General features: G+C 53.3%; 1 protein-coding gene across 1 annotated transcript in view; it reads right to left on the reverse strand.

The window, feature by feature from the left end:
- Positions 1-25,382, reverse strand: part of ST14 (suppression of tumorigenicity 14) — a 48,303-nt gene that overhangs the window by 6,865 nt on the left and 16,056 nt on the right. The window contains exons 2-16 of the mRNA XM_003253407.3: positions 15,057-15,216; positions 14,673-14,800; positions 14,391-14,461; positions 13,433-13,590; positions 13,182-13,217; positions 12,652-12,892; positions 9,218-9,357; positions 8,778-8,875; positions 7,122-7,231; positions 6,870-7,000; positions 5,636-5,740; positions 5,172-5,282; positions 4,969-5,082; positions 4,518-4,640; positions 3,461-3,647 (exon numbers count right to left, since the gene is read on the reverse strand). Of these exons, the coding sequence (XP_003253455.2) occupies positions 3,461-3,647; positions 4,518-4,640; positions 4,969-5,082; positions 5,172-5,282; positions 5,636-5,740; positions 6,870-7,000; positions 7,122-7,231; positions 8,778-8,875; positions 9,218-9,357; positions 12,652-12,892; positions 13,182-13,217; positions 13,433-13,590; positions 14,391-14,461; positions 14,673-14,800; positions 15,057-15,216 (1,913 nt within the window). The remainder of the gene's footprint in view (positions 1-3,460; positions 3,648-4,517; positions 4,641-4,968; positions 5,083-5,171; positions 5,283-5,635; positions 5,741-6,869; positions 7,001-7,121; positions 7,232-8,777; positions 8,876-9,217; positions 9,358-12,651; positions 12,893-13,181; positions 13,218-13,432; positions 13,591-14,390; positions 14,462-14,672; positions 14,801-15,056; positions 15,217-25,382) is intronic.

Here is a 25,382-nt window from a genome sequence, read left to right on the forward strand (position 1 = left end):
TTTGGGAAGACCACTCTGGGCTCGAGTGGTGCAGACGAGAGTCCTGAGAGGGAAGGAAGTAGATGGGGAGGGTGTTGCAGCTGCCCAGGCTACAGTGAGCTAGGACGAGCAAGGTGGTGGCAGAGCAAATAGAAGAGAGTAGAGAGGTTTCAGGAACACCCAGGAGGCGAGCATGTAGCTGAAAGGGTCTCATGGGACCGGGGAGAGGGGAGAGCCATCCTTGTCCCTCTGGCTCAATTCCCCGTGACCCCAACACTCAGCATGGACACCCCCATCCAGCTCTTTGCCCTGTGCCTGCAGGTTTCCACCTCCCTCCTCCAAGCCCGCCCTGTTCACCTGGCGACCTCGGCTCAAGACCCCGCTTTCATGAAGCCCTGTCTGCAAACCCAGCCAATCGGTAAGTCCGACAGTATTTGATTCTATCAGCAGACTCAGCCTCTAATGTTTAAGGCACGCACGTCTACCAGCAGCTGAGAGACTGGTTGTGAAGATGCAGCCACTGCTATCCCCCATGGTGACCCTCGGGGCTGGAGTGCAGGTGGGAATTGCTAGTGCTCAGGTGGAACTTCTCATGTCCCAAGCACTCTTCTCGATGCTGACACAGTAAGTTGTTTTATCCCTGAAACAGCCCTGCGAGGTAGGGTCACCCTTTTTAAGATGAGGACTCAAGCACAGAGAGGGCAACTTGCCAAAGATCATATAGCTCATACGCTGTACGCCACAGCTGGAACCTAGGCAGCCTGTGCATTTAACCGCGACATGACGCTGCCTCCCGGCAGTGCGCAAGGAATGCATGATGACTTAGCCATGTGCTCAGGGCCCCTTGACACCAGGCCCCTGCACACCTCACACCTCCCTGCCTCTGCACATGACACTCCCTTTGTCTGGAAGGTCTGAGCCACCTGGTCCAGCTGACAAACACCCTCGCCTTCAACCCTCAGTTCAGACACCCATGTTGAGTGTTCCCAACAGTCGCCCTCCCCAGTCCCTCAGGCATATGGGTTTAGAATTCTAAACTCCACATGCTGGGCCCGAGGGAGCCTGGACACAGCCCTGGCACAGCACTTACTGCATGTGTGTGTCATGTCTTGTCCCTACCCTTACAAGTGTGTGACCCACAATCTGCAGGGACCAAGTCCTATTCATGTTGGTCTCTCTAGTGTCAATAGTAACCATGGGTGTTGAATATTAATTGCACTACTCGTTGGCAGAAGCATGACTGTGATCAACACAGGATGAAGGAGAAGGAAGTGAGAAAGAAGGCAATGAAGCAAAGGAAAAGAGGAAGCAGTGAAGGACGGCAGGGGAGTTCTTAGTATGCACCCAGCCATTTCCTAGCTCCACCTGCTGACAGGGCCTGGACATGACACCATGGTGACAATGAACACACTTAGCAACTGGACCTTGGTCTCTAAATACCATCCCCAATAAAAGACTCCTTGGAGAAATGTCTGGTCCTAGGGCTGGGCTGGGGAAACACAAGATGAACCTATTGTACCTGGTAGTGCCAGAAAGCAAGGACATGGCTCAAAAAAGGAAAGAATGGGGCATGTCAAAGAGGCACAGAAGCCAACCTCAAAGAGAAGTGGTCGGGCCAGGCACGGTGGCTCACATCTGTAATGCCAGCACTTTGGGAGGCCAAGATGGGAGGATCACTTCAGCCTAGGAGCTGGAGGCCAGGCTTAGCAACTTAGCAAGCCTCTGTCTCTACAAAAATTTTAAACTAGCTGGGCATGGTGGCATGTGCCTGTAGTCCCAGCTACTCGGGAGGCTGAGGCAGGAGGACTGCTCAAGCCCAGGAGTTCGAGACTGCAGCAAGCTATGATTTGCATCACTGAACTTCAGCCTGGGTGACACAGTGAGACTCTGACTCTCTCTCTCTCTCTCTCTCTCACACACACACACACACACACACACACGAAATTCTTAAATACGCTCCCATTACTCCAAAAAAAAAAAAAGATCATTTCTGCTATGGGTGGAGTTGAGTGTGACAAAATGAGACAAGGGACAGCCTCAGGCTGGACAAAGCCACATGTCAAGCACCCAGTGAAGCTGGGGACCATGGAACTGGGTCCACTCCCCACAGGCTCTTGCTGTCCGTCTCCATCACCCAAGCCCTGGGCATGGGTCTGAGCGTACTCCTTCTGTGCCGCAGGCCTCCCTCCAGCCGTGGGCCCATCTCTCCTCCCTGCAAAGGGCAGCTGAGGGCTTGGGTCGCCTGCTCCTGGAGCTGCCTACCATGGAAAAGCATGCAGCCAGCAGAAAGCGCATCCCCTTCTCCCGAGGTTGGATTGTCCTGGAAGGCCCACGCCCCTGCGCCTGCCTCTTCAGAGCAAGCCAGGCCCTAACACTCCTTCCTTCAGCCAATAGCCAGACGCCCAGAGAGGCCAGGAGCTAGGACACAAATAGCACAGCCCGGTATTGTGCCCCTGTTCCTGGGATGCCCACGTGACCCTTCCAGGCCTCTCATCTGCCTGTGTGTCTGAGGCCATGATGTGCCAGGCACAGTGCAAAGTGTCGCAAGCACAGCATTGTATTTAATTCTCACAACTCTAAGAGTGGGAACTGATACTGTCACCATCATCAGCGAAGAACCCAAGGCCTAGGAAGTTTGAATAACCTGCCCAGGGCCACCGGCAAGCCAGAGCTGGAGCAGGAATCCAGAGCTCGTGTTGGCCAATCCAAGGAGCTGCGCGGTGCAGACTCGCCAGAGACCACACCTGTGCTGAAGTCTGGCTCTGCCACTTAACAGCTGTGCCACCCCAAGCAAATGTCCCTACTTCTCTGAACCTTATTTTCTGTAGTGAGGATACAATCGACCTGCCTAACTTGCTAGGGGGTTTTAGGAGAGGCACAGAGACAGCACTTGGCTGCGAGTGGGCACCAAATACAGTGAGTTTTTATTATTACTGTTATTAAGCCCCATCCTGGGATATCTGCTCATTTGGTTTGGATGCTTGTCCCTTCCAAATCTCATGTTGAAATGGGATCCCCAGTGTTGGAGGTGGGGCGTGGTGGGAGGTGTTTTCGTCACGGATCCCTCTTGACTGCTTTGGTGCCCCCCCCACCCCATGGTGATGGGTGAGTTCTGAGCTCACACGAGGCTGGCTGCTTAAGAGCCTGGGACCTCCTCCTGCTCTCTCTTGCTCCCGCCCTCGCCACGTGATGTGCCTCCTCCCCCTTCACCTTCTGCCATGGATGGAAGCTCCCTGAGGCCCTCACCAGAAGCAGAGGCTGGCGCCACGCTTCCTATACAGCCTGCAGAACCATGGGCCAAATAAACCTCTTTTCTTTATAAATGATCCAGTCTCAGGTATTTCTTTAGAGCAACTCAAGAACGGACTAACACATGTGGCCACCCCTCCAATGCCCTGACTCGGTGCCAACCTATCCTGGCATGACTCCCAGATGCAAAGGGCCAGCAAGGAGGCTCCCTGCTGCCCACCCAGAGACCCACCTGAATCCTCTGTCATCGATGTAGCAGTGCGCGGCAGAGACCAGCCAGCTGGGAGAGATGAGGGAAGCACCGCAGACGTGGCCCTGGCCCAGAGCGTGGAGGCTCACTTGCCAGGGCCACTCGCCCTCATCCGCATCCACGCCCCCGACAACACGAGCCTGTCTCGTGAAGGACCGCAGCCCACAGTCTGCAGAGGGGGCAGAGAACCAGAGGACAGCAAGTCGAGGTGGGGACATCGAACCCCAAGGGGACACGCAGTGGGTGCCAGGAGACCCTGTGTGGGGAAGCCAGCTTTTGGCGTGCACAGCACTGCTGGCGTGGCCAGGGCGTGAGGGACCCCCAAAACTATCTTTGAGCTTCACAGACTCCCTTCCACCATGCCCCTCCTTCTCCCCGCACCCAAATTCAAACCCTCATCTTCCCACCTCCCCCTCCCTCACAAATGCAGCGAGGGCCTCCGGAGGCCGGCTGGTCAGCTTCACTTTGATTTGGGTGTCATCTGCCTGATTTGATATCATTTGGGACATCACAGGGGAGGGGGCGGCATGGAGCAGGGAGAAGCATCTTTGAATGCTGAAGGGCACAGCTCTCAGAGGGACGAATGAACCGCTGATGTGAGGTCACAGAACAGCTGTAGCTGTGCTCAAATCTAACCTGTGGCCAGCCAAGGCTTCTGAAACACGGAGACTGCAAATTAAAGTATGGGCGGGCAAGGGTGACACCCCGCCTTGGGCTTGGGTGAGCTGGGCCACTCTTCTCCAGACTACTCCCCCACAGCTGTGTCTACATAGCAGGGGCCAGCGACGCACTGCAGCCACGACCTCGCCATGCTACAGAGGTGCTGAGATGCTGGCTGTACGGGCCTTTCTCCAAGACCAGAGCCAGCCCGTGGGGTGGTGCCTTCATGCCAACTGTCAAGGCTACCCTTTCCTCCAGGAGACACACCCTCTCACCCAAGCACAGAGCTGCTAAGTGAGGTGCTGGCAGGATTGCACCCTCTGGTGGGCACTTCACACAGTGAACGACCTGCACAACCGTACGGGGATACCCCGCTCACCGCAGTCCTTCTCATCTGAGCCGTCGCTACAGTCCTCCTTCCCGTCACACTCAGGGTTGCCCTTACTCAAGCAGAGCCCGTTGAGGCAGCGGTAGGTGTGTTTGGTACAAGTGACAATGTTCACTGTTGAAGGAGGAGGACACGGGGAGGGGATCAATTCCTCTGCAGCATCCAACCAGAAGCCAGAAACCACCAATGGCACCTCATGGCCCCTGCACCTTTTTCCCTCACCCAGGCCTGCCCACCCACGCCCACTGGCCTCCCAGCCCTGCTACACGTTCTCCACCTTCCAGAAAATTCTCCCCCAACCAGAGCCCTTTCTCATCACACCTAACACCCCCAGGTGGTTTGTGTTCATTAAACTCGGGGCATCCTGCTTGTGGGTGTGCTCAGGGCAGTCTTCTCCAGGGGCAGGGCCCCCCAGCAGGAACGTGGGTGGGGCGGGCCTCACCCTTGGCACAGGAGGCCTCGTCGGACCCGTCCCCACAGTCGTCCTTCCCATCGCACTGCTGGCTCTTCGAGAGGCACTTCCCACTGGAACACTTGAAGGTCTGGGCCGGACAACCTGGAGAGGCACCGGGACTCAGCCACTAGGAGCCACCGTGAGTCGCCCCGCCCACCTGCCCGCCCAGGCGGCCCCTCCCCAGCACTCACTGCACCCCTGCTCATCGCTGTTGTCTCCGCAGTCGTTCACACTGTCGCAGACCCAGAAGAGGGGCTTGCAGAACTTGTTCTTGCACGTGAACTGGTAGGTGGCGTCGCAACCTGGAGCGGGGTAAGGGGAGGGTCGGCCGCGAGGCCCTCATCACTCACTGCTTCCCCAGGATGCCCAGGCCATCAGAGCTACCTGGGGACCACTTTCCGACCTACAGAGAGGCCCAAGTGGCCCTGCTCCACCAGCTGCCAAGCTGACGTCAGCACTTCCCAGACGCCCCACCACCTGCCCCATAGAGGCCAAGATCTCCATATGGCAGGGTGGGGAGAGGGGCCGGAAGGCCGAGAGCAAAAACTCCCACCACCTCCGGCCTTTCTGCCTCAGCAGTCAGCCAGCAGGGCCACGGGACGCAGGCAGGGTAGGGAAGGAGGGTGGGGGGACCGGGGCTCCCAGCCTGACTCACTGCAGTTGAGCTCATCGCTGTGGTCGGTGCAGTCGGCCCAGCCATCACAGCGCAGCTCCTTCCGGATACACCGCCCCGTGCGGCACGTGAACTGCCCCGGGCACGCTGCGGGCACAGGCAGGCCTGAGGCCTCCAGCACCCACCCACCTCCCTCCACCGGCTCCCAGCTCCCTCCCTCGGGCCAACCTCCCGGCCACAAACACACAGGAGCAGGGCAGGTGCTGTGGCTCAGGGCAGGGATTGCCCAGGCCCACCAAGCTGTGACAAAGGGATTCCTGCACCTGCTGCTAGTGTGGGAAGAGGGCTGGCCACAGACCCCAACCTAGGCTGGCACCTCCCTTCCCACCACTGAGGATGGAAGCCCAGGAAGCGCCAGGTGCCCTGCAGAGGCCGGCTGGTCGCAGGCCCTGCCCTGCCCTGTGTGCTGGGCTGTCTGGTGCCCCTGAGGGCCAGGCCCCGCCTGTGACACTCAGCTGGTCCCCGATGCATGTGATGTGTCCTATCAAATGTAGTGCAGCGTCGCGCACTTCCTTCACTCTAAACACTTTCCATATTTCAATGTTTCCGAAATCCGAGGCATCTGACCACTTTGCAGATGACAAAGTTGTGAGGAGACCATTGTCACCGCCTCCGCACAGGTAGGCTTCAGGCACAGGTAAGTGTTTAGATCAAAGGTGTTGGTTCATCCAAGTGTACTTTTGGTGGTGAGCCAGGCCCTTGAATGTTACCTTAAATTTGGATTCCTAAGCATAGTTAAATGTCTGCCCAAGGTTATTCTATGATGCAGGGTTGAAATAAAAACACATCGTATATGTGGAAGAACCGCTGCACACAGAGCCAACAGTACTTCCTAATGTGTCTCCTAATTACGCTATGAATCCTAATGGTGCTAACAGGCCACAGAGGCAAGCACAGATGATCAAAGTCACGGTGAAGGTGGGCCTGAGAGACGGATGGCCAGGGGAGCTCAGATGAGGGGCGTCTCCAGCCGCAGGTACCTCATGCCGGGACTGCAACCCAGAAGGGCACCGTGTGTACCAGCGCTCACGGCCAGCCTGCTTTAATTCACGCATCAAAGGCAGCGTGTTTTCCTCCCAAAGCTACGGGAGGGGTGAGATGCTCTTACTTTCTCCAGCATTTTAGAATCAGCAAAGCACGATGCTAACGAGATGCAAGGTAGACAGAACATGCGAGGCAGGCCCCTGCCAGCCTCCTCCCAACAATGTTCACTCACGGTCACTCGAGTCATAGGAGAGGTATTCAGCTAAGAACCCGGTGTCGGTGTAGGACTGATCTGAGTGGAAGCGAACTGTGATCTTGTTGCTGTTGCTGGTGACGACGAACTGGGACCTCTCTCCGCAGTACCTGGCGCAGGCGCGGGGCACAAGGTGAGGAGGGACAGCTGGGGGCCGGGCGGCCGGGCGGCTGGTGGGACCCCTCCCCCTGCAGCCTGGGCCTGGCAGCCCCCACACCCCCGGGGACTCACTTCTCCCCGTTGATCTCCACGTAGTCCTTGGGGCAGGTGCCCGTAGGCACGTCGGGCTCCAGCAGGTAGAAGAATTTGAAGCGCACCTTCACATGCTGGTTGTTGGGCACCTGAGGGAAGAGAGGCTGCTGGGAATGTGCGGCTTCCCTCCCTCCTCCCTGAACCTGAGGACATCAAAGGGAGGCGGCGGCATGGACCAGGGAGAGACGGTACGCCTTCCGTCACCAAGACAGGTTGGAAAGTTCTCCCAGGGTGTTTGTTTGTTTGTTTGTTTGTTGTTTTTTGAGATGGAGTCTTGCTCTGTCGCCCAGGCTGGAGTGCAGTGGCACGATCTCGGCTCACCGCAACCTCCGCCTCCCGGGTTCACGTCATTCTCCTGCCTCAGCCTCCCGAGCAGCTGGGACTACAGGCACACGCCACAACACCCAGATAATTTTTTTTGTATTTTTAGTAGAGATAGGGTTTCACCATGTTGGTCAGGCTGGTCTCGAACTCCTGACCTCAGGTGATCTGCCCGCCTCGGCCTCCCAAAGTGCTGGGATTACAGGCGCAAGCCACTACACCCGGCCTCTGTTCTTTTTTTTTTTTTTTTTTGAGACGAAGTCTTGCTCTGTCGCCCAGGCTGGAGTCCAGTGGCAAGATCTCAGCTCACCACAACCTCCGGCTCCCGGGTTCAAGCTATTTTCCTGCCTCAGTCTCCCGAGCAGCTGGGATTACAGGCGCCCGCCACCACACCCGGCTAATTTTTGTATTTTTAGTAGAGACAGGATTTCACCATGTTGCCCAGGCTGGTCTCGAACTCCTGACCTTGTGATCCACCCGCCTTGACCTCCCAAAGTGCTGGGATTACAGGCGTGAGCCACTGCACCTGGCCCTCCTGGCATTTTTAAAGAAAGGAAAGGGAGGCAGCTCTGGCTGGGATGGCGTGAGCGGCACGGACAGGCGACTCTCTTGTCTCACACACCTTCTTTGATTTCTTCCTGATGGCACCTCTGAGACCCTCACTTCACCTAGGGGCAAGCTGAGGCCCAGGGAGCTTCAGCAACTGCCCAGGTCGTTCCGTCACCTGCCAAGGAGCTAAGAGTCTGGATCTGCCTGACACTGCAGGAGGACCTGAGCCCACCCTGGGCCCTGAGACACAGGGTCTCTTTGGGTTTGTTTTTGCGGTTTTTTGAGACAAGGTCTCACTGTTGCCCAGGCTGGAGCGCAATGGCACTGTCATAGTTTACTGTAGCCTTAAACTCCTGGGCTTAAGTGATCCTCCCACCTCGGCCTCCTGAGTAGCTGGGACTACAGACATGCACCACCGTGCCTGGCTAATTTTTGTAATTTTTTGTAGAGATGAGGTCTCACTGTGTTACACAGGCTGGTCTTGAATTCCTGGCCTCAAGTGATCCTCCTGCCTTGGTCTCCCAAAGTGCTGGGATTACAGGTGTGAGTCATCATGTCTGGCTGCCCCTTTGGGGTTGATAAAGGATCTCCTCTTCCCTTTCTTCTGTCTTCCTCATTTGCCATCCACCTCTCTCACACACACACACACATGCACACACGTACACATATGCAAACACATGCACACACACACATGCACACAGGGAGACATACACATGTGCATATACATGCTCACACACACACGTTCACACACCCCATAGCTCCTACCTCAATGTCCCATGTGCAGTCGACGTTGGGTGGGTAGTGGCCTGGGTAGTAGGGGCTGTTGAATGTCCCCTGGGCTTTACGTAAGCGGCCTCCACAGCCTGAGAGGGAAGGTGGGAGGAAGCAAGAGGATCAGGAACCTGCTTGGCCAAGCAGGCAGGCGAGGGCTCTGCAGCCTGAAGCCTGGAACTGCCTGGATGCTGCGCAGCAAGTGCACAGTCAGGAAGGCCAGGTGCCGGGTGCCACAGCTTCGGGAGGGCTCCTGACCCAGGTGGTCGGCCAGATGCCTTTGGCTCAAGCTTCAGCCTCTGCTGCTGACCTAGGCCAGTTCGCCAACCACAGAGTCTAGCCTGTGGCCTCCTAAGCTCAGGCCTCCCCCCCACTCAGGCTTTCCCCTGCTCCGCGGCCCGAGGGCAGTTCCGCCCTGCCTTGCCCTTCCTTACTGCTCATCTTAGGCAGCTGGAAGAAGGTGGCCTCAAAGCCGGGATGCCGCCGCTCAGTGTTGGTTATCAGTGTGACGAGCAGGACGTTCTGGGAGGAGTGGAAGGTCAGGTTGTAGGAGGGAGGGTAGGTGCCACACAACCTGTGGGGGCAGAGGGTGGGCATTAGGAAGAGCAGACAGAACCCAAGCTTCTCACACACCCAAACCAGGCTCCCAGGCAGAGGTGCCTGAGGACCCCGCCCCTAACTCTGGTCCCATCCACAGAGGCCAAGAATGGAGTCAAAACGACCTTCATTCAAGTAAGTCCCTCCCCCACACAATCACCGATGGAAGGAGTTAGTGATAAACAGTTCACCTTTGTTTAAAAGCGCAACACCCAGCCGGGCGCGGTGGCTCACGCCTGTAATCCTAGCACTTTGGGAGGCCGAGGCGGGTGAATCACCTGAGGTCAGGAGTTCCAGACCAGCCTGGCCATCATGGTGAAATCCCATCTCTACTAAAAATACAAAAATTAGCTGGGCGTCATGGTGCACGCCTGTAATCCCACCTACTCCAGAGGCTGAGGCAAGAGAATCGCTGGAACCCGGGAGGCAGAGGTTGCAGTGAGCTGAGATCGCACCACTGCACTCCAGCCTGGGCGACAGAGCGAGACTCCGTCTCAGAAAAAAAAAAAAAAAAGAGCAACACCCTAGACACAATACATGCCCACAACAGAGGATTCATTAAATAAACTGTGGGCTCAATCAGAACAACAGCAGTAGTAACAACCAACATTTATTAAGAACATGCCAAGGTCGGGCCTATAATCCCAGCCTGTTGGGAGGTCGAGGCAGGAGAATTGCTGGAGGCCAGGAGTTTCAGACCAGCCTGGGTGACACAGTGACACCTCATCTCCATAATCAAAAAAACTAGCTGGGCATGGTGGCGCTTGCCTGTAGTCCCAGCTCCTCAGGGGCGAGGCCAGAGGATTGCTTGAGCCTCAGGAGTTCAAGGTTACAGTGAGCTATGATTGCGCCACTGCACTCCAGCCTGGGCGACCAGGAGACTCAGAAAAAAAAAAAAAGAACATGCCTGGCATGGTGGTCGGTGCTTTTAAATCTATTAACTCATAATCTTCATAACAGCTCTATGAAGTAGATACTATTATCCCTCTCTCAGAGGTGAGGAAACCGAGGCACAGAGATCTTCAGTAACTTGCCCAATACCCCTTGGGTAATAAGTGGCAGGCTTAGAATTTCAACTCAGGCATTCAAGCTCCAGAGTCCACACTGCTCACAACCGTGTCATCCTGATTGTGTCCCCTCCTTCTAAACAATGCAACCTTATAAATACCCTGAGAGACAGGGTGACCGATTTGGAAAGATCATCATAATATACTTCATTTGTTAAAGCAGGTAATGAAACTGAATGCACAGGATAATCCTATTTCTTAACACACACACAGCAAAAAAGGCTGGGAGAATAGACATCAAAAATTTGGCTGGGTGCTGTGGCTCACGCCTGTAATCCCAGCACTTTGGGAGGCCAGGACGGGCAGATTGTCTGAGGTCAGGAGTTCGAGACCAGCCTGACCAACATGGTGAAACCCCATCTCTACTAAAAATACAAAAAAAATTAGCTGGGCGTTGCAGTGCATGCCTGTAATCCCAGCTACTCGGGAGGATGAAGCAGGAGAATCGCTTGAACCCAGGAGGCGGAGGTTGCGGTGAGCCGAGATCTTGCCACTGCACTCCAGCCTGGGTGACAGAGCGAGACTCCATCTCAAAGAAAAAGAATTAACAGTGGTTATTTCTAGGCAGTAAGATGACGAGTGACTTTAGCCTTCTTTTTGCTTGTCGATTTCTTTCTCCCACTGGGACCATGTACTTCTCTGTTGTACGATTAATAAATTAGAGAGATGGAAAAGAAGTCCTGGTTGCAAAGCTGTGGCAGCAGATGGTTCTAGATTGTTCTTTGCCTGAATTTTAGCCCATTATTAATCACGAAACGTCCGTCCAGCTCATCTCCATAGACAGCCACAGAAGGCTGTGGCCCAGCGAGTGCAAGAGAGGCGGCTGGTCCACCACGCACAGCACCTCTGTGCGGTACGCTCCACCCTGACATGGGGTAACCACAGATACATTAACCACGCCTTTCCATTTTCTGTAATGCGGGTGCTTTGACATCTGGGGCCCTGCTGACTGTGGAGAGCTGGCCAATGCTTAGAGATAGGAAAGGGCTCACCTGCAAGCAAACCTTCCCTATGCAAACCCACCTATGGGGGCCCAGCCCCACCTCCTCCGAAAGGGTCTCACACTCAGGGCCACTATTCTTTGCCCTAACAATCCCAGGCCCAAGCATCAGAGAACTAGGGACAGCTCCTATGCCCCAGAGCTTTCTGTGTAAACCATATAAAGGCTCCTTTTTTTTTTTTTTTTTTTGCGACAGAGTCTCGCTCTGTTGCCCAGGTTGGAGTGTAGTAGTGCAATCTCGGCTTACTGCAACCTCTGCCTCCCAGCTTCAAGTGATTCTCCCGCCTTGGCCTCCGGAGTAGCTGGGATTACAGGCGCCCGCCACCACACCCAGCTGATTTTTGTATTTTTAGTAGAGACGGGGTTTCACCAGGTTGGCTTGACTGGTCTCGAACTCCTGACCTCAAGTGATCCAGCTGCCTTGGCCTCCCAAAGTGCTGGGCTTACAGGCATGAGCCACCATGCCCGGCCCATAATAAAGGCTCTTGCTTACATTTTCCCCTCATTCCTGTTACCCCTTGACCAACCTGGTGCTTCCTCGTGTGGCCTGAGGCAGGGTCTTGCTCTGTTGCCCAGGCTGGAGTACAGTGGTGCAATCAGAGCTCACTGCGGCCTCTACCTCCTGGGCTGGAGATCCTCCTGCATCAGCCTCCTGAGTAAGCATGCACCACCACACCCAGCGAAGCTTTTTATTTTTTAAAAAGGCAGAGTCTTGTTGCCCAAGCTAGTCTCAAACTCCTGGCCTCAAAAGATCCTCCCGCCTCAGCCTCCCAAAGCGCTGAGATTACAGGCATGAGCTACCATGCCCACCAACAAAATTGTCTTTTCAAGGGCAGTCATCTCCTGATCTGTTGACCTTCATATACCTGAATAATAAAGCCTACATTTTACAACCGTGGACAGTGCCTTCTCTCTGGCAGTTCAGGGGGGGCACACCCTGCACAGGCTGGATTTGGTATCTGGGGACCATAGAGCCTTCCTCTGCTTTGCCAAGGCTGAGAAAAATCACCTCCCAGACTCCACTGGAGCTCCAGCTGAGGATCACACCACACGTGCCTCCTGCTGCCTGGAGGTTTAGCAGTGGCCTGTGGCCAAGAGTCATAAACTGTATCTCAGGCCTGTGCCACAATCCGTTGAAGAAGCTGGCCCCGTATGGGACAGCCGCCAAGCTCCCGCAGCCCCACCCGCCCGCCGGGGTACTCACTGCACCAGGGCGTGGGGCTCCATGGGGCTCAGGGTGTTGTACACCATCACCAGGTCGCTGCCGCGCTCGTCACAGGACGCAAGGTCAAAGCTGCGGAAGGTGAGGCTCAGCACTGAGTCGGCATCCCCCCGCAGGGCCCACTGGCAGCGGGCGTGAGCGGGGTAGGGGCTGTCAGGGAAGCCGGGTGTGGTGAAGCGCATCAGCTCCACACCGCGGGTGTGCAGGGCAAAGCTGCAGCTGTCTGCGCAGGAGACAAGAAGAAGGGCATGTGTGGGGGCAGGGCTGGGCAGAGCTGGGGGAGGAACCTGAGACCCCGTGGGCGTGCATCTCAGGCCTGGCCCCTTTGAGATGCCCCAGGCTGCCCTGGGCCTCGGGAAATCAGGAAGGGGGCTTCTCAGAAGGGCCTGGAAAGATCATCATAATGTACTTCATTCAGAGGGACATGCTTCTGGGGACCCCACTGGCTCAAGGGCATCTGGCCACATCCCCCCTCTTCCCCACCCAGAAGAGGAGGCGGGCACGATACTTACTGTCCTGGGTCCTCTGTACTGTTTTGGGGTCAGTGGCTGAAGAATAAGAAGGAGAATAAAGCATTTCCTGATACAATCCATTTCCTTCTTCCTGCTTCCTTATTATTTAAAGGGAGGTGCCCGGCCAGCACGAAATCTTCTCTCTGGGGCACTGGGCCCTGGGAGTGCCGGTCCCCTGCAATGGTCCAGGGCCCAGCCCCACTCCATAGAAGCCTGGCCAGTCCCATGCCCACCCCAGCCCTCGGACTCACGAAAAGCCACCACTGAGGTGACCACAAAGGACTTCAAGGAGCGCGCCCGCGGGGGCAGCATGACTACGCGCTCTTCGGCCATGACGCGCTCGGCCTCCTCCACCAGGTGCTGCGGGATGCTGAACTCAGACCAGTAGTAGGCGATGACGCTGCCCTCGCTGGGGAGAGAGCGGGGGCCTAAGGCGGAGCTCTGGGCCCCATTTCCCCCACGTGCACCTAGAGCAACTCCAGGACAAGAGGGCCGCTCAGACCACCCGCAGGGGCACACCTGGGCCCTCATCTGCAGAGGCCCTGCCCCAGCTCCTCTTTTGTGTCACCCCTCTTTCCACCCCGAAGCAAGAGGCCTTGCCCCTTTGCCCTCTGCTCTCGCAGTCTCATCCCCAACCAGACCGATTCTGGGGGCTGCTCAGGGGTAGGAATGAGGAGGGGAAACCCACAAGCGAGGACACACCGAGTGTCACCTTCCTGAGCCTGTTTTCTGACCTGAGAAAGGAACTGGGAATGTCACCTGCCACACAGCATTCCCCAGGGTTCAAACAAACTAGCAAAATAAAAAGCACTTTGAGAATAAAGTCTGTTTTTTTACAAAAGTTTGCGTGAAAAACTGCTCAAGCACAGAAAATGTGGGGACTCATTGAAGCCTGCCCGAGTACCCCAACTCCCCCAAACCCAAATTTGGAAAAACAGCAAAGAATCACAGCCGTTCCTGGCATCATGCCAAGCCCTTCACAGGCCTTTGGGCAGCTCATCACAGCAATAGCTACAGTTACCTTTGCCATGGGGGCAGAAGAGTCAGGCTGCCAAGTAACGCACAGGAGGACACAGCGAGGACCCTCCTTGGCTCTCCAGGCTGGGACCTCCAGCGCCATCTCCCCCCTTTCTGCCCCACACACTGCACCCCGATCATACTCCCAGCCGCTCTGGGGCGCATCGCACTGAGCCTTCTCTCCGCACCCACCTGAAGGCCGTCACGGCCGACTCCTTGTGGTAGGGGCCCAGGAACGGGACTCCGCTGTACAGCAGCTTCAGCTGAGGAAGGGCAGAGACTCAAGGCGGGCCCCACACGGCGATGACTCTGCCCCAAGCCCGGGCTGCTCCCTTCCCTCCGGGGTCTGGGTCCCCTTTGCAGATCACCCCCATCCCAGGGCCCTGGCAGCACAGGTGAGGCACGTCCCTCCTGCCCAGCAGGTGGGACACCAGGGCACACAGTCCAGCAGGGCTCTGGGCAGGCTGCACTCACCGCGTCCTTCACCTTGCTGGCCAGGCTTACAAACTCAGTGGAGTTGGAGTTCTCGTAGGCATCCACAAAATTCTCATTTGTGATCCTCATGTAGCCATTGAAGACCTTCTGGACACGCACGTCCCGGTCTGTGTGAGACCAGAAGGAGCTTGGTCAGGGGAGGCGGTACCATCCCCGCCTGTCCCTCGCCTTCCACAATGGTGAATGAATGCCGAGAGGGGGCCATGGGCCAGTCCTGACTGCTTCCCATCACTCCCCATCAGGGTTCCAGAGAGGCCAAGAGACCCTCGTGTCCTCAGTAGGCAGCCCTGGGTCTGTCCGCTGAGGGAGGAGGGACAGCCACCCCTTGTCGTCCTCCCCGGAGCCAGCCCCAGCTTTACTCACACTGCAAATGCCACACCAGGAAGCCGATCCCCAGCGAGACAAAGAGGAGGCCGATCAGCCCGGCTGCCAGCACCACCCAGCGCCCCAGGCCACGCTTTTCCACCTTCTTGACATTGTTTACCGGCAGGAACTCCACGCCTTCCTCCAAGCCATTCACCTTCTGCAGGGAGAGAGGCGCCGCCACTCAGACCCTCCCACCCCCTCTTCCCCCTGTGCCCCGCTGGGGAAGATGTTCACATTTTGTGAGGTCCGGCTTGGAGAAGAAAGCAGGGGCTTGGGTGAGAAGAAGGCGGCTTCCCCCAGAGGCATGGGGCCCACTGCCCAGAGCGCAGACTCCGGGACATGAATCCTGGGCATGCTCTGGGAGGGACATGAGGTCGGCCTTCCCGACCACACATCTCAGGGTCTGGACAGCACCAGGCGATCATTGCTTACGAATTGTTCATTTAAATTAAAAGGCAATGAAGGGCTGTCGAACCTGGTCATCGAGGTCTCCCCTTCAGTGAATTACCTTTCACGTAGGTGGGTGCACCAGAGAGTGGCCCCAGCCCAGGTCCATGACTGGCAACTGTGGTGCCCCCGTGCAGACTTCTAGGAGCAGGCCCTGCTCCCTCAGACACAGCCGCTGCCAGATTCAGTCCCCCCATCACCTGGCCCAGGAGCCTGTGGCCAGCACTCAGCTGCACACCCTACCCAGCGGCCTTGCCCTGCCAATAGTGAACCAGCCAAAAGTAAAAAAGTGGTGCCATCATGGAAAAAACTGCTCTGTGTTTAACCTTGGGAGCCCCAGTCCAGGAGAAGGCACAGTGAGAGGCCCACTGTGGGAATCCACACCCACGCGCAGCCCCAAGAGAGGGAAAAGCAAACAAACCAAACGCCCAAAAGACACGATGGCAACTTCCCTGGGTTCCTCCCTGCCAAGGGTATCCATGATGAGGGGCCAGAATACAGAGGGGCAGGGGGGGTGTCTGCTGCACCCAGTGACGGACCGGCGAAGGTTTCTGCCCATAGCACATGCCATCTGCCCACCCTGAATCCTGGGGACGCACCGTGGCCTGGCACCGTGGCACTTTCGGTTTAACTACCTCACACCCAATCAATACGGCTCACAGCAAAAGCAGCAGCCCAGCCCAAACCCACAGGTGTTGGCCCTTTTGACGGTTTCCTGATGTCGTTCTTCTGGTGGTGATCTCGTAATTCGACAGTGTAAATTTAAGCTGATATGTCTTGGTTTGTCACATTTACCCATTATCAACTCACTGCATCAAAGATTCTCCTCACTCCTGCCTTACTGGGATAGGATACTTGTAACTCCAATTTTAGTTTCCTAATTGGCTATATTTGTGACTTGATCTAATATCACACACAGAAACACAGCCCAGACGGCCACTTAAAGTGTGTTCAAGATGCTTGTTCTGGAGTCTGTCTCTATATTTCTAAATAATATGCCAACACCGTAATCTCTTGACTCATCTATCTAGACACTGGCTGACTTTCTATTATGACAATGTGGATTTTAGTGTCCTTCCGCCCTTTCTCTCCCCATCCTCCCAATAGTTACAGGCCCAAAGTTTTAAAAAAAATTATATCCATACTCTAGGTTTTCATTATTAGCCTGTGAAAATATCGTTCACTATTATGTTTCCTTTCTTTGTACAATTTCTTTGTTTTTCCTGCTGTGAATTTTCATTGACTGGGGTTTCTTTTTAACTTGTACCCAAATCTTTACATACAATCTAAGACATCTGCAATACTCTTCTCAATCTTCTGCATGTAATACCTGTTAAATAACTTATTTCATATTCTTCCTGAGGGCCACAGTCCTGGAGCCACCTGTCCTTTCTCATAGCAGTTGTCTAGAACTTCCTTCATCATCACCCTGGGATTTTCCTTAATCTCCTTCTGTGTTAAAACGCCTATTTCCTGGATTCATTGTCTTCATCTTTCTTGGTTTACACTTCATTTTGGTGGAACACATACCTTTAAAAAATTTTTTTCTAACCACAAAGACCCAGAAGAGATGAACATATACTTTCTCAGAAGAATGTTTTTTGATACTTTGCATGTTTCTGAAAATACCTTAATTCTACACTCACACATTTATGGAACTTTGGCTGGGTATAGAACTATAGGTTTAAAATAATTTTCACTTAGAATTTTGAGGGCTCAGGCTGGGCGCAGTGGCTCACGCCTATAATCCCAGCACTTTGGGAGGTCGAGGCAGGTGGATCATCCGAGGTCGGGAGTTCGAGACCAGCCTGGCCAACATGGTGAAACCCTGTTTCTACTAACAATACAAAAATTAGCTGGGCATGGTGGCACGTGCATGTAATCCCAGCTACTCGGGAGGCTGAGGCAGGAGAATCGCTTGAACCCAGGAGGCAGAGGTTGCAGTGAGCTGAGATTGTACCACTGAACTCCAGCCTGGATAACAGGGTGAAACTCTGTCTCAAAAACAAAAAAAAAGAAAGAATTTTGAGGGCCCCATTGTTTTTTAGCTTCTAATTTGCTTTCGAGAAATATGATAATATTATAAACTCATTATCTTTTACTTATGACTTCGTTGTCTTTCTTTGAAAGCCTTGAGAATGTGCTTTGAATTGGGTCTTTTTGTTTTCTTGAGACAGGGTCTTGCTATGTTGCCCAGGCTGGAGTGCAGTGGTCTGATCATAGCTCACTGTAACCTTGAACTCCTGAGCTCGGGCAATCCTCCCACTTCAGCCTCCTGAGTAGGTAGGACTATAGCTGTACACCACCGTGTCCAGTTAATTTTTTTATAATTTTTTGTAGAGGCAAGGTCTTACTATGTTGCCCAGGCTTGTCTCCAACTCCTGGCTTCAAGCTATCCTTCCATCTCAGCCTCCCAAAGTGATTTTCCTGTCTTATTTTTTAGATGATGTCTCCCTTTCATTTCCTCTGGTCTACCATTCTTTAATCCTTATTATATTTATCCTCTATTTATCCTTTCTCTGTATTATCCATCTCATTATTTTTAACCTTTCAATCGAGTTTTTCATTTTTGGTATCAAAATTTTAATTTCTAAGAGCTTTCTGGTTCTTTGAATTTTCCTCTTTCATGGCATCTTGTATTTGTTTCATGAACGCAAAACCTTCTTTATATTTCCATTGAGTATCTTTTCTCTGTTTTTGACTTTATCTTCCATGTTGAAGACTTTCCTCAAATGCTGGGGGATCCTTGGTGGTTATTTTTATTTAGAAACAACCTCCTGCAGGCTGTTTGGAAGCTCTGTGTGCATGCCTTGCCACAACTGGCTTCACTGCGGGGGACACAAGTAAGTGGCTAAACAGATTTTTTTTCTGGGCACTCCCAGCAGTTAGACTATATACATCTTCCTGTGGATGGTTCCATTGCTCCAGAGAATAACTTTCTAATCTCCTGGCTGGAGTGATTTAAACCCAGCCACTAGCATTCAGGAACATGTAGGAGGAGAGACTCATTCCCCTTCTTTTCACCTCTCTCTATAGCCTTCCTCTGTACCTGGGGTCCTCAAGCCCACATATTCTTTGATTCAATCTCTCCAGACTATTTTTCCCATCCACTGGGGGAGTCTGCTGGGGCCTTTGTCTTTTTGCTTGGGGCCGAGGTGGAGATTTGGGGATTTCTGACAATGTCCTTTCTTGTCTCACCTCTGTCTTCTAGAATACTTGAGCCCAGTGTTTTCTGAGCCTGGTAGAGAAGAGACCGTTACCAAAGAAATACTGAAAAGATGTTTCCAAGAGCTGAAGAGAGTCATAAATCTTCCAATTCAAAGGGCTCGGTGAATGGTGAGAAAGACAAATGAAGCAGCACATATAGCCAAACAGACCGTATTGTGATGACATTTTGGAACATCACGGATAAGAATGGACCCTCTATGCCTCTAGCTGTCGGCCTTTCTCTCCCGTATTTTGCGTTTCTTCAGCGTTTGGTTCTATTTTGGGAATTTCTTTGACTTGCTCTTGCAAACTTTCCATAAATTTAAAAAATCGCTTCATTGAGGTATTATTGCATGAAATAAAGTGTATATATTTAAGTGTACAATTTGGGCATCCATATGCACCCATGAAACCATCCACAGCGAAGATGATGCCCATGTCTGTCTCCTTCAAAGTCTCCTCCTGGCCCCTCCCACATGTTCCTCCCTGAATCCATTTCCTGTCCCCAAGAAACCACTCATCTGCTTCAGGCTGCTTTTCCCAGAGCTTTATGTAAATGGAATTCTGCAGTATGCACTCTTCCATCTGGCTTCTTTCACTCCACACAATTCCTCTGAGACTCACGCAGGTTCCTGTGTGCACAGCAGTGCATACCTTTCGGTGGTTGCTACCTTTATCCCATCGTTCGGACACACAACATGTGTTTACCTGTTCACCTATTGATGGACATTTGGAGTGTCTCCAATTTGAGGCCATTACAAACAGAGCTGCTAGAAACACCTCCGCAGCTGTCTTTGTACTGGCACATCAGCAATGAACAACTGGAAACCAAAACTAAAAGACACCATTTACAATAGCTTCAAAAATATGAAATACTTGAGGCAAATCTGACAAAAAATGCACAAAACCTGTACAGTGAAAGATGCAAAATACTGCTGGGAGAAATTCTAAAAGACCTAAATTAGTTGAGCAATATATGCTGTTCATGGACTAGATGATTCAATATTAAGATGTCTATTCTCAAAATTAGCGATAGATGCAATGCAATCTTTTTTTTTTTTTTTTTTTAAGATACAGGGTCTTGCTATGTTGCCCAGGCTGGTCTTGAACTCTTGGCTCAAGCAATCCTCCTGCCTCAGCCTCCTGAGTAGCTGCGACTACAGGGTGCACCACTGCACCCAGCTGCAACTAGACGTTTTCATGTTGTCTTTGGAACTTCGCCTTTGACTTTCTTTCAGGCTAGGCTTTCTTTAGATATCTGGTGGCCTCTGGTAGTCTAATCACACTTAAGAATGAGAAAACAGAGATTTCGGCTAGACTCTGAACAGACCGTGTATGTGTATACACGTATAAGAAATGTAGGCCGGGCGTGGTGTCTCACGCCTGTAATCCTAGCACTTTGGGAGGCGGAGGCAGGCAGATCACCTGAGGTCAGGTCAAGACCAGCCTGGCCAACATGGTGAAACCCCACCTCTACTAAAAATACAAAAAAATTAGCCAGGCGTGGTGGTGGACGCCTGTAATCCCAGCTACTCGGGGGGCTGAGGCAGGAGAATCACTTGAACCCAGGAGGCAGAGGTTGTGGTGAGCCAAAATCGTGCCATTACACTCCAGCCTGGGCAACAAGAGCGAAACTCCATCTCAAAAAAAAAAAAAAAGTAACAAAAGTGGCCAGGCACGTTGGCTCCTGCCTGTAATCCCGGCATTTTTGGAGGCCAAGGTGGGTGGATCACCTAGGTCAGGAGTTCGAGACCAGCCTGGCCAACATGGGGAAACTCCATATAAAAAATTAGCCGGGTGTGGTGGCGGACGCCTGTTAGCCCAGCTATTCAGGAGGCTGAAGTACAAGAGTTGCTTGAACCTGGGAGGCAGAGATTGCAGTGAGCCGAGATCACACCACTGCACTCCAGCCTGGGCAACAGAGTGAGACTCGGTCTCAAAAAAAAAAAAAATTTAACAAAAGGGCCAGGCACGGTGGCTCACACCTGCACTGTGAAAGGCCAAGGTGGGCAGATCACTTGAGCCCAGGAGTTCGAGACCAGCATGGCCAACGTGGCTAACCCCAATTCAAAGGGCTCAGCGAATGGTGAGAAAGACAAAAATACAAAAAAACTAGCCAGACATGACAGCATGCACCTGTAGTCCTGGCTACTCGGGAGGTTGAGGCAGGAGGATGATCTGAACCCAGGGAGGTTGAGGCTGCAGTGAGTCAGAGTCATACCACTGCCCTCCAGCCTGGGCGAGACAGCAAAACCTCATCTCAAAAAAAAAAAAAAAAAAAAAAAAAAAAGAAAGAAACAAAGAAAGACAAAAAGAAATGTAACAAAATAATTTATTACGTTTAGATGTATATCCAATTCACAGGGTAATTTCACAACCATTTTCTTACTGGATCTTCATGACAATCCTGTGACTCATTCAAGACTGGCTGGTGCTATCACCCCTGTTTTATAAAGAAGGCAGGGAAGAATGCTGATTTTGTAAGGTCACCAGCCCTTGGTGGCAGATCCAGAATCTGGTCCTGGTTTACTGCCTCCCAGTGTGGTTAGGTTCCAGAATTCAGGGAGCAAGGATTCAGGGAAACAGAAGACAGAGACTCCCATGAGAAGGGGGAAGGTGGCTGAGGGCATTGACTCAGGGGTCACCCCAGGCTCTGCCATGGAGCGAGGCTGTCAGCAGTGGCGCTAACTCAATGGTGGGTCCCCTCTCCTCCCTGCAGTGTGAGTTCTGTGGCTCCACTCAGCCCAAAAGTGCTGTCTAATCAGTAACTGGGCTGCTGCTTTTTATAACCTTAGCTCTTGGCTCCATTTTCAGGTGTAACAGAGATACTCTTGCACAATCCCATCGTTTTATTGATAAGAACACTGAGGCTGAAAGAGAGGGAGTGGCCTGTCCAAGGTCACAAAGTTAATAAAGTCAGTGAAGCAGCAAAGCGCTTTTAACTCCTGGGTGGGGGAGGAGGAAGGGGGAGGTCTCAGGGAGTTCCCATCCACTTAGACACTTAGACCACTGTAGGCATAACACCTCTCTGCAGGGCCACACTGACAGGGGAGATCCTATGCCTGTCTGCTTTCATTTCTCCTGTCTCTCTTTCTTAAAAGTAAACATATTTGCAGGTGCACACAAAATGGTGCTATGAAGCCAGGTGTGTCTGCTTACCATAAACACAGACAGAGGCCACGTAACTATCACAGCCTCTTCCTGCTGGCCCACTCTAGTTAGATCCTGGCCGAAGGGCCCAGAAACACAGCTCGGCTCCAGGCCACTCAGACAAGGGAGCGAGGAATGACTTCCAGGTGGGAGGTTGGGGATAAAGGGCTCAGGACAAACAGGGTACAGACCCTGAAGAGCCAGGATCTAACAGGGACCACCACCATCCCACCTAGCAGGGATGGATCAGACCACCATCCTACCCAGCAGGGACCACCGCCATCCCACCCAGCAGGGAAGAGATCAGACCACCATCCCGCCCAAGAGGGACCACTGCCATCCCACCCAGCAGGGATGAGATCGGACCAACATCCCACCCAGCAGGGATGAGATCAGACCACCACCATCTCACCCAACTTTCCACAGGGAGCAACGGGTCAGATCCAGAAACCCAGGGAGGGGAAGTGGAGAATTCCTGGAGTGCGCCCTGTCTCATCTTATCTCACTGTCTGAAGCACACTAGAGCAACTGATGCATATCCTCCCCAAGGCCGGGCTCTCCAAAACGAAAAGAAAAAAAACACTGATTTCTAGAGGGCCAAAAAAGAGACCTATTTTATTTGATAATATAGGAAAGATTCTTGCAGCCAGCCTACTCTCATTAAGTCAGAGAAACTCACCAGGGCTGAAAGCTAAATGCTGAGCTAACACAACTCTGTGTGAGTCAACCAGAGAATCCTCCTCTGAGAGGATCGCTCTCCTGGTTCCTCAAACACACACTAAGACCTGCCACTGAGTGCAAACTCTCCAGGGCCCACGATCCCACTGGCTCTGGGGACCAACGAGTCCAAAGCCAGAATTTGCCATGGGTAGCTCAGAGCATGGTTATCCTTAGGGAAAAGCAACGGGGAAGGCCCCTACACTTATCAACAACAAAAATACTACCAACTGCACACAAAGCCACACAAGATTCCAACCAGAGCAGACAGGGAAAATTGAAGCTTCGGGCCAGACCCTTTCTAAAGATCGTTCCTCATGTGCCTAAGGTTGGGTGTGATCTGCTGGGAAGGAAGGGGCTGAACCTGGAAACCTGAAGAGGCCCCTTGGAATCCTGGGGAGGGACCATGAAGGGCAATCACATGACAATGGGTAACCTGCTTCTGAGGCTGAAGATCAAGGTCAAGGGGCAGGGGCGATGCCACCAGCTAGGGACACAGCTGTGCTGCCCAGACCTGAGATGAGGACAGGGGTGGCTGGATTTGTGTGCTGCTGCCAAGTGCCACTGATTTGTGACCAAGGCTCTTGACTGACACGCTCAGTGACTCCCAGGTGGGACGGATTTCAGTCCCATGATGTCATCACCCCCACCAGGGTCATGAGAACCATCAACTATCCCTGTAATTGTTCAAGCGAGAAAGGAAAGTAGAGCCCGAGAAGCTGCAAGGGTTTCCCCGGGGAAGAAAGCATTCTGTGGCAGGTCGAAGATGCCTTCCTTTGCAAGGGACAGACCGAGCCAGCACAACCTCGTGGCCACTCCCTGCCGGACTGGCTACAAGGTTGTGCTGGGTCCTGGCCAGATTCCCCAGAAACCCAGCACGGCTCGAGCCCACCTCAGATGACAGCAGGGAGTGACTGCCAAGAACGAACTCTGTGTTTGTCACCTGGGCAATGCTGAGCTGAGAATGATACCAGAGGGATGTTGCGGGAAGGCCTCTTCACCAGGCTGCTGATTATAAAAGGGACCTGTCTCTGGCTAGGAGGGACCCCACATACACAGGCCCTCCCCAGGTAAATCAGCAGCCCCGGGGAAGCTCCAGCAGCTGTGCACAGAGCAGGCGGCCAGCAGGCTCCTGAGGGCGGCACTTCACCGCACCTGCCACCATGGCAGTCCAGGGCCTAGCACGGGGCCTCATAAAAGAGGACACTTGATGCTTATCTGGGGATGACCGAGGGGCAAATGAGAGAGGAAAAGAAAGCCCACACTGGAATCCTCCCACCCACTTCCCAACCAGGGGTAATTGATCTCTCTAGAAGCCAATTTTCACGAAACCTGCAAAAGCCTACAGTTCCCATTGATCGCAACCCCCAGCATTTCCCGGACTTGTCTGGTCGTGAAAAAGAACAATAAAAATCAACTGAAACAAATGCAGTGTTTGTTCCACATCCAGATTCCCAAGCCCCTCTCCCTGGAGATGCTGATGTCATGAGTCAGGAGCGGGGCCTGGGATTTGGAAGCTTTTATCAAGTGCCCCAGGTCATTCTTGGGAACCTGAAAGTTGGAGAAACTCCACCCACCATTTCCAGGAGGCTCACCCCTTCCTGTCACCAGCAGGAGGAGCTGGCTTAGAGTCTCAGCTGGTCTATTTTGAGCAACCACCTGGGATGAAGGGAAGCTGCTGTGCCAGGTCGAACTTTGCTTCCACGCCCTGGGGACCCTCCCACAACTGGTTATAAGCATCATCCCAGAAGTCCCCGAGGCTATCACTTTTCCCAGAAATACACACTCCAGCTCCTCCTGGGAGGGCGCAGGGCCAGCTGCAGGCCCAGCCAGCTGCTGGCGGACACCCCAAAACCCCGGCCCGCCCACCTTTCCCTTTGACCCGTCACCGCCCTCAGCCGCCCCACCAGAAGGGGCTGCTGGAAAACAGGTGGGGCTGCAGGGCCCCAAGGAAGATCCAGAAATATCTGTAGATCTGTAACCCCAGCCCATCAGGGGAACACAAAGCCGACCCACGGCCAAGAACTCCCACTAAAGGAAGTAAACCCCAAGTCTCCACACCTGGTTACAGCCTGAAGGAAAGTCCCTCAGGGCCTGACTCAGCCAGCTGTGAGGATGTCGTCAACACAGAAACCCAGTGGTTCTCTGCCAGCGAGCAGCCAGCTCCTGCAGGTTTCAAGTCACGTCCCAACTCCCAGCACTGCCCAGGGCCCTCCCCACGCAGCCAAGGGACCAGGAGCCTTATACAGAGCACCCTTGACGTAAGTAACGCCATCTTAGAAAAAGACTTCATCTTACATTTTATAGGGCACTTTGCCAAGAGGGACAAGACATTCTGCTTAATAAATAAAGACTACATCCAACCAGACAAGGGAATATACAAGCAGACTCCTTCACTGTTGGTCCAGAGGACTCTGTGGCCATAAAAAGAGCAGGACTTCGGCAGCTCGAGATGCCCTCTTCACTGACACCGTCTTGCTGTCACTCGTGATAAGCACCCAGCATCTGCCAACAAAGGCTCTGCCAACATCAGAAACTCTTCCCGGCAAGACCGACAGATGACCCAGCTCACACCAGGAGACTCTTTTTATCTTCGTGGCTCTTCCTAGACTGGTTTATTGACCCTTTTTCCTATCCCCTTTCTCTTGATGTTAAATGTTACTTTGATGTGGAATGTTTAATCTATACTTTTATGTATTGGTTAAGAATATCGTTATGTACAGTTTGCACTGTTGACTGGAGTGGCTGGAGCCTGTGTGCCTGAGGCTCTGACTGCGGAGTGAATAGGAAGTATAAGGAGAG

Source organism: Nomascus leucogenys, chromosome 15 (genome assembly GCF_006542625.1).
Source record: "Nomascus leucogenys isolate Asia chromosome 15, Asia_NLE_v1, whole genome shotgun sequence".
NCBI lineage: Eukaryota > Metazoa > Chordata > Mammalia > Primates > Hylobatidae > Nomascus > Nomascus leucogenys.